This window comes from Plasmopara halstedii (genome assembly GCF_900000015.1).
Source record: "Plasmopara halstedii genome assembly, contig: Scaffold_430, whole genome shotgun sequence".
Classification (NCBI taxonomy): Eukaryota; Oomycota; class Peronosporomycetes; order Peronosporales; family Peronosporaceae; genus Plasmopara; species Plasmopara halstedii.
Genome location: NW_020187350.1, coordinates 1,179,022 through 1,188,329, shown reverse-complemented (window position 1 = coordinate 1,188,329; position 9,308 = coordinate 1,179,022). Strand labels below are relative to the sequence as shown.

At 48.2% G+C, this 9,308-nt stretch overlaps 2 protein-coding genes across 2 annotated transcripts; one reads left to right on the top strand and one right to left on the bottom strand.

The window, feature by feature from the left end:
* Positions 1–6,179: 6,179 nt before the first annotated feature.
* On the top strand, positions 6,180–7,280 carry PHALS_09820 (sua5 family protein; the record flags this gene model as incomplete). The annotated part of the gene is made up of 1 exon (XM_024725143.1): positions 6,180–7,280. The coding sequence occupies one exon, from the start codon at positions 6,180–6,182 to the stop codon at positions 7,278–7,280; it is 1,101 nt and encodes a 366-aa protein (XP_024575949.1).
* Positions 7,281–7,402: 122 nt separating this feature from the next.
* On the bottom strand, positions 7,403–8,739 carry PHALS_09819 (Predicted regulator of the ubiquitin pathway (contains UAS and UBX domains); the record flags this gene model as incomplete). The annotated part of the gene is made up of 4 exons (XM_024725142.1): positions 7,403–7,450; positions 7,511–8,073; positions 8,137–8,324; positions 8,387–8,739. 4 exons carry the CDS (start codon positions 8,737–8,739, stop codon positions 7,403–7,405), a joined length of 1,152 nt encoding a protein of 383 aa, XP_024575948.1.
* Positions 8,740–9,308: the final 569 nt, after the last annotated feature.

Below are 9,308 nucleotides of genomic sequence, written 5' to 3'. Positions count from 1 at the left end.
CTTAATATATTCACTTTGCATTTTGCCATCTAGTGCTTAAGCTACCTAAAAGCCAATATTGACTACATATTTGTGTGTATTACACTAAGTATTCACCCTGCATATTTGTTGCAGTGAGGCTGCCGTAGCTCTTTCGCTTAGAGGGAGCCTGGTTAAGGTCGTTGACCTTCGTTGTATACTAAGAACCAGTACGAGTGTAGCGGATCGCAATCCGCTTACTCCTAGCGTAACTACAATCTTAACTCAAAGCTAATGAGCTCTTCCGTTCCAAATACAATCCGTATTTCTCGGTTTAATTCGCGAAAAATCTAAAGGTTTCCTATCTATATTGCAAAGCCTAATAATATGTATAACTACTGGCTGATCCAGTCTTGTACTGACTTCTTGTTTAGGGGTAGCCACATCATTGTAGGTCACGCCAAATTATGTAATCCATGATTACACCATATTGTGTGACCCATATCTTTATACCAGGGCACGTGACACTCTCCCACATCAAGATGGTGAACATCTACAGTTAATATTCAATTGTTGCCTCAAACGAGGCTCGCGCGTCAAGACATCACAACATCACCAGGAAATTCTTTTATTTTTCTGCTCACCCCTGTGTCGAGGACACGGAAAACATCCAAGTTTGCTGGTTCCACGAACGCTCGAGGGTAGAACCTATCTTTATTGCCGCGCGTGGTCAGTGACAGTGTCGCACGACCAACAGCATAGACATAATGTCTACTCCCGAACCCACACCGCGCCGCCACGGGCGATGGATTTCTCGTCGAAGATTTGGGGGAGGTCGAATACGAGTCGGATACTCCTTTCCCTGATCGGAAGAAGAAGAGGGTGAGGTGCCCAGCCACGCGGCGTGAGCCCTGCTCAGACCTTACGGACGCCGTACCCGTTCCCCGAACGCTCGACTTTCGGGGAAGTGATATCATTGGTAATCACCTCGACGCGGCACAGAAGCAGCGTCTAGATGCTGCACGTAGGGCGGATCTCTTGCGCGCGCATACCCGGTTGGTCGTTGTCCCTCATGTGGAATCCGACTTCCGCCTGGAGAATCCCGCTACAAAAGCGAAGAAAGCGATATCTCGATGATTTGGCGTCTTCGTGGTCGGGCCACCGGTTGCTACACAAGCTGAGCTTGACGATCGAAAAGCTCTCCAGGCTCGCTTTTTGATTCCTCAAAAAATCGCGGTGGATACGTACCGTAATCGACTTCGTGCTCAAAAAGGAGGCGCTCCTGTACCCGCGATGCGGACCCCTAGTAAAGCCGCTGCAGATGACGAATAGATCTGAGCGATGGGTGCAGCGGCACGAGAAACTTTCCTCGCTGCACAACTTACAGCAGAACCACAGGGAGGTAGACACGCATGTGAAACGCCATCCACGGTTTGAGTCTGCCAAACTCATGGTGCATCGCCGACTCCTTCGGGTTGTTGCTCTGCGACATAAGGGTTGACTTATCACGCTCCCGCGATCTCTGTCGTCTCTTACACGGGTAAGTCTGCAACCACAACTGCTCAGGGCCACAGCTTGTACTAAGCCCATGGCCTTCGGCTTCCCTGGCTATTGCCGAGAAGCGCGGGGCGTATGACGACGCAGAACGACATGATTTCTCTGACCTTAAGCTTCCACAATGTATGGCCGTCTTACGGAAGTGGCACCTCATTTCCCATGAGCTCTCAAAGTTGGAGGATCTCCGCCACTTCACAAGATACTGGGTTTGACCCTGGCGACGACGTTGACCCACGAGACATTCCACACGAAAGTAGACTCCACCATTCTCGTCGATTTGAGTCGGCGGCGGATGATGACGAATTGGTCGATCGCCGTCCGGTGACTCGCGATGCTATTCGAAGACTTGAGGACGAGGGCCGTCGCGATCGGGACTTCGCCAAGCAAATGCTGGGGTCGCATACCGCTGCGCGATAGACCAAGAGAGCTTGAAGCACGTTGTGCACTAGCTACCTCACATTAAGAACTACCGGACTCTGTCGGAGCGGCTACTAGCCGTTTAGCATACGAACGTGTCACTTTATGCGAAGTTGGAGCGCTTGGCGCCGTTGGAGATGCAGATCGTTGCATTACGTGCTCAGAACCAGTTGCTGGTCCAATTTCTTGCTGTCGAGCGTCTATGGGCGCCGCTCCGGCGCCAACCTTCCGCGTTTACTTGGGCCGGATCCCGGTACGAAATTAGCACGCCCACATAACACCCTGGCTAGACCAAATTATGAGCTTGTTCATGTCACGACGGTGACGTCGTCAGTGACGGATTTGATCCGCGCCGCATACGCAGGTGGTAGTATGTGGGTAGCGCTGCTACAAGCTCTCAGGAGCAAGGAAATTGGAAACTCGGACAAGAAATTGTCGGCTTGATTGCGCGCACAGATACACCGATGTTCGCTGTTCTGAATAACGGGTTGTTGTATTATACCACCGATTCAACGGATATGCCACGACTTGTGGTTCCTCGTGATGTTGGTTTGAAGTTTCGTATCCGCTATGAGGCTCACGACACCCCCACTCAGTGGTTATCTCTGTCATCAGAAGACGTACAATTCTGTCAGTTACCAGTACTAGTCGTCTAAGCTATGCAAAAGCACGAGCACAATGTGCGCACGTGTGAAACGTGTCCGAGGTTGAATCCCTCTCCGAATGTGGCGGCGCCTCTGGCCAATATAACGGTACCCTCCAGGCGTTCGAAGTCCATGAGTATGGACACTGTGTTTGGCCTGCCGAATGGCTTGGCGGTAAACACGGGTGTGGTAGTCTTGTGAACAGTTTGAGCAAGAAGCTCATCTTGTGGCAGTGCCGTATACCATGAACGGTGTGGGAACAGCAACATGGACTCCCGGAGTCAGTTTATTTATCACAGAGACCCACGCTTCACTGAGTAAATTTGAGCTCCAATCATTAGGGTGCTGGGCACCAAGTTGACTATGTCAACAGCGGACTATTCGCACACCGATGATCAAGTTCTGTGCGTGAAGCTCATCATTATTTTACGTTCTTTGCAACGTCTGCGCTGAGTTGCTAAAGCGCCGGAGCGCCATGCTGCCACTCGTAGAGTTTGCTTTGAACAATGCAGTGCATTTATCTACCGGTTACACGCCGTTATACGTAAACGGGCTTGGTGGGGGAGGATTAGCAAACGGCTAGCTGATGCCAGCCCCTCCCCACTGTCCGTAAAGTAGTCGATGACTTTCTGTCTACCAGACTGAGTGTCTTACGTCACTTTCGGGATACAATGGCCGAATGCCAGGAAATGCAGAAAGTAAAAGCATAAAAATTGTGGAAAAATTTGGCGTCGGAGGCCTAGTTTTAATAAATGCTAGAGACCTTCCAGTTTCTGTTGTCAGAAAGACGAACCTCTGTCCGTTTGTTGTACCTTTGAAGGTCATGGCCAATCGGGGCCTAGCGTATACGCTGAACCTTCCAAAGTGGATACGAACCCACCCGGTGTTTCATGCGGGCTTGATTAATCCGTCCCGGAATTCGGCGCAAGTGAAAGAGGAAGCGTTGGCGCTGGGTTGACGCCAAAAAGCGCTCGGCCACCCAGAAGTTAAACCAGCAACAAGTGCTGAGCACGGAGTGCAACAATTTCCGTTTCCAACGGCAAAAAGCGCTCTATTCTCGCACGAGGTGACGTATTCGCCTGCTCGACAGCTAGGAGCCGCTCCGACACAACACGTTCAACCTCAACGCAAGGCAGTCGGTGCACAAAGTACTCCAGAACCTCGAGGTCTTCCGCACAGCTGTAGGCGACATTGGAGAGATGCACGGCAGAGTGCCGATGACGGCGGAAATTGTACCCCAACGCTCGTAGAGCATCGCGAGGCATCGGACGGCGATCAACCAAGTCGATATCGTCCGCCGCCAACTCTTTTCGATGAACATGGTGACTTCCACATCTACGTGGAAATACTTGTGGGTCGACGTCGTCGACATGGTTTAACCAATAGCTGGTTAAGTGGCGGGCACACCCACACTCCGAGAACTCGTGGGAGTTTGAGGTGCATTTTGGCAAGACTGTTTAGACGACGTAGACGCTTATGATCATAAAGATTGGACACTTTGCGTCTTGTGAAGCGCGGCAGTAGCACGGGAAGCCGGAGGTTCATGAGCTGAGCTCAAGCTATGACTCTGAGCTGCTGTGGTCGTAGACTCAACCGTGTAAGAAACCACCTAGCTCGCGGGAGCATTATGGATTGTTCCAAGTGTCGCAGGGCGAAAATACGCAGAGCGTCGGCGATCTGCCTTGAGTTTGGCAAACTCAAATCCAAGATGGCGCTCAGCGCATACGTCTACTTCCTTGTGGCTTCGCTGTAAGGTGGACAGCGAAAAAAATTTCCGGGGCCGCTTCACCCATCGCCCAAAGAACTCATCTTTATCTGCAGCGATTTCGCCAGGGACGAGCACAACATGGATGGTCAGTATTGCGTGAAAGGAATCACCTCCTTTGTGTTCTCAAAGTTGAGCGGGTACCGATCCATTGGGATCTCTTGTGGTACCAAGAAGTGAACTTGCAGAGACCCGACTACGTAGATGCCTACGATCGCGTGATGACGTCTTTCGCTTCAGTATCGATCCGCCGAGCGAAAGCCGTATTCTTCACGAGGGACTAAGACCGTACTTGGATGCGAACGCTGGATAGCCGCCCATGTTTGCAGCCTCTAATAGCTGCTTCGGCGCCTCGTCGAGGCGATTGGTGATAGTCCCATTTCCCTCGGAAGCCGAGAGGTCGAGGATGGAAAATGGTGTCCGCAGATTTCAAGCTGAGCTCATGTCACGCCGTTGGCGCACTTCATCTTCCACATCATCCCATGCAGGAATCCGACTCGTAGTCCAATTCCACCAATCCATCGACGGAGAATCCTTCGCCCAGGGCGGGCGCGGTGTGTTGCGCTCAGTCGCCGAGAGCTTGGAAAGTGCTTCCCGTAAAGCCGCGGACATACTGTCCGGAGATGCACCTTGTGCAGAAGAAGAAGTAAGGCTTGCCTGCGGGTGCTCTCGCTACCAGCTAGGCTGGGTGCGTTTCATGTCGTAGACACAGTGCTCATAGAGCGGAGAAGGTTTAAAGTTGGACTTAGGAATGTGAAGCTGTCTTAGACACGCGATCCTCGTATGAGGCGACTGTCAAACGTGAATCGAGGATATTCACAGTTTTAATGGGGGAGAGTGTAACGGGGTGGCACATGCTCTTGTAAAAAGGGCAAGTCGCACAAGATTGTGAGACCGTACATAGATGTTTATTATACAGTTGGTGTGATAACACAGTGTTGTGGCTACACCGTAACAAGAAGCCATCACATTGCTGGATTGGTAGTAGTGATGCATATTACTATATTAATCAGGGAAAACTAGAATCTTTTGTACTGGCGGCTTCGCCGCAACTGAAGCAATTAAATACAGCAACAGTTTTGTACAGAAGTGTTCGTTTGCCTTGGTAAAGGCTTTAGTACTCTACACTTGTACTGGTACTTTGAAAGAACGTAAGGTCGGTATCCTTAGCATAGCTTTCTCTAAGCAAAGAGCTACGGCAGACCCGCTGCACCGTCCGTTTACAAACACTTTTTGAGGAAGTTTTATGTCATCTGAAACGCCTCACTGCGTGTTGCTCGCTTCAAGCGTGCTGTTGACCTACGTAGAGAGGAGGAAAGGTGAAGTGACGTTTTTTTATGACAACGTATGTGGTCCACACATTATGTGTTCTGGATTACAGAAATGGTAAATGTTAGAAAAAAAATATCAGTAGAGGCGATTGTGTCTCGCACGGCCGTCGGCAAGGCCGAAACTTACAAATATGACATTTTTTATCTATTTAACACCCATAGTTGGATTGATAATAAATGCTTCCAGATGCAACGGAGTTGTCGTGCTCAAAGCACAGAGAAAATTATACCATTTCACGTTTAACCCAAAGATGATGGGTGTGTGCCACCCCGCAAAAAACACAACTTTTTAGTTAAAAGGTATCATATTTAAAGTCAAGATGAAACTATAAAAATATGAAAGGTTCCTGTTCACTAATATGTTAACTATAGTGTGATAAGCAAAAAATGCAGTTTTTTAGTCGCTTGAGTCGACGATTCTTCCAATTCAAAACGTTTGGCATTCATCCACAGAATCTGCGGCACTTTGCTGGCTACTATCACACTCGCATTTGCTTTAAGTCCACGATGGCGCGTTTGATAAAACCGGATGCCGAAGGGTTTGCCTTGGCAGCGCAGCAATTGCGGTCTGGACAGCTCGTGGCATTTCCTACTGAGACTGTATACGGTCTAGGCGCCAACGCGCTTGATTCTGGTGCTGTGTTGTCAATTTTTGAAGCCAAAGCACGGCCTCTTACTGATCCACTGATTGTACACGTTTCTACCCTCGATGACGCTATGAAGCTTGTGGACATGACGTCGACTGGTCAACAAGCTTTTGAATGTCTTGGCAGATCGTTCTGGCCTGGACCACTTACACTAATTGCCAAAGCAGTACCCGAGCTACCGCTATATTTATCAGCTAGCACAGGGTTCGTTGGACTGCGTTGTCCCAATCATCCCATTGCTCAGGCTCTACTTAAGGAAGCAAAAGTGCCAATAGCGGCACCGAGTGCAAACAGATTTGGTCACGTATCACCAACTACCGCCAAGCATGTTATGGACGACTTAGGTGCTTGCGAGAATTTAAGTGTCATTGAGGCAACAGAGGAAGGATGTTGCCAAATTGGTATTGAGTCAACAGTGGTCAAGATTGTCGCGGAAGAGCGAAAATTAATTATTTTTCGTCGTGGAGGTGTGTCGAAACATGCACTGGTAAAAGTGCTTCAGGATAATGCAGAGATCTTAGGAGGTCAGTACGAGGTAGTGACGATTGAAAAAGAAGTGAAGATGCAGACAAAAGAGGCTCAACAAGCACCGGGACAGATGATCACTCACTACGCTCCAGATGTAGACACATATTTGTACCAATTCGACGCACCTGAAGAGCTGGATGCATCTGATAACGAGAATGTGAGTCATTGGGTCATCATTGACTTTCACGGTAAGTTGGCGAAATTGAAGCATCGCGTTCGGGCATATTGCGATCTTTCTCCGACTGGAGACATCGCGGAGGCTTCGCAGCGTATCTTTGATTCACTACGTTGGGCTGAATGTGTACAAGATGTCGAGCGCGTAATTATCACGGGGGTGATTTCAGAGTCTCACGAGCAGGCTGCTGCTTTGCATGATCGGATGTATCGTGCAGCATCAGGCAAGCAGCGCGCACTTCAACTCGAAGCCAAATAGATAGTTATAATAGGTTTAGTTTATTTCCAAGAAATTAACTTCGCACATCGAACAAACTTCATCATACTGAGCTGTTGTAGAGCTTTGTCTTTTCGTACGATGCACACACGCATCTCTTTTGACTACGAATCGAGATCCTGTACGTACACGAGAGCTTGCGGCGCGAGTCCCTAACCACATCAAGCACGAGTTACAATATATCATCAAAATCCAAACTAACGAAGACGTACCGCATCAGCAAGAGTAACATTCAGTAACTCAGGGCCGTAGACTTTTTTCGGATAATTCGTCGCTAACTCATAATTTCGAATCGGAATGTCGCGATCATAGAATTCAACGTCGATAAAGTCGCGCACCGTGCCAAGCGTATCGTGTGCGTAGAAAATGTGTTCAAGACGTTTACCATTGTGCAAATGGAATTTAATTACTGCCGTTTTATAATTTGCATTTGGCGACGGCGTGCGTGTTTTTGGACCATCCGTGATTCGAGCTCGTTTTGCTTCAATCTCAGCCTTTGCCTTCTCTTCTTGATTTATCTTTTCCTCTTCAGCACGTCGCTCCTCCTCCTCTTTTTGCAGTCGCTTACTTTCTGCTAGTTCAGCCTGTTCACGAGCTTCCGTCTCGCGACGACGATCAGCTTCAAGTGCCTCTTGATATTCTCTGTCTTGTTGTTCACGTAAGATTTGCGTCTCCGTTCGCTGTTGGTGAATATGACGTGCTGTCGCTAAAGTTTGATTATTGTGATCTACTGCCGCATCTAACTTTTTTATAATTTCTTCTGCCGGTACATTAGCTAGAGTAATACCATATGACATGAGCAACTTTGATCAACAATAATTGAACGAGGTTATATTACCCGTAATTTTCTCGACCACATCAATCCCTCGCGAAAGGCAGGATAGCAATGCCAAGAATGGAAACGTGGCACACCCAAGTGACAAACTCACGCCAAATCCTTCAGCATGCTGCACACAGCCAGCCCACGATACAATGCAGTCGCTATTGTTTAAGTATGTACTCATACGTTCAGTGCAGATGGATTTGCTGTAAGAAATACGATCAATTAAAGTGCTACAATTACTTCAAAACTCTTCATATGCTCCCACCGGCAAAACGCGTCGGCATCGTCATGGATGTTTGAATGTAAGAATACAAGTAGAAACTTTGATGCCGTACGAGCTGTGGAAACTGCGTCCCTAAATGATGTGTGCTCAAAACGAGGCGTCACATTTTCCCCGTATCGTCGTTGAAGACTGTGCGCAAAGTTTCGCGCCGCAGTCTGGGGATCTTCAGGCTCTCCATCGCCAAGCACAAAGCTCAGTGGTGACATTAGCAGCTCCACAAAACCCTTTTGTGGTCTTGGAGTGCGACGCGGTACAGTTGATGAGCTTGGCTCATTCGCTGGCTCAACTTCGCCCTGAACATGGCGATGCCGCAGCCCATTTCCGTTCACGGTCATTCCTACCACGACTTTTTTTGAAAAGTGCAAGAAATTTCTTTATGAGAATAATAATTATAGTGCACTTTCGATTCGATCTGAAAAATTTGTTATTGTATGGGATTCGTACATACGTGAATATAACAATAACGTTCTTCGTACACAGAAAGTAACCAAAGTAAAGCACCATGATGACAATAACTAATATGGATGAGGGTGACGAGACTGGAAAGAAGAGGTGTTATGGACGCTAATTCTGAGATAGAGCAAAACAATTACTAATGCCCTTACAGGCTCTCCGTCCTGCTCCTGAGTGAAGCGCACGTATCCATTCTCAGTGCAACGGTGCTGCCGTAGCTTTGCGCTTTGAGGAAGCGTAACTTAGGTCACCGACCTCTCGTTCTATACTCAGAACAAGTACGAGTTTAGCGGGGCGCAATCCGCTTACTCCAAATGTAATTATAGCCTTAACTTAAGGCTAAATAAAAACTGACTTAATTTATTTTCATCTGCAGCAAAGCCACCTGATTTTAAATGCATAGATTTTCCTAATATGTATAGTAAAATCCAAATACATGTTTAATTACCAA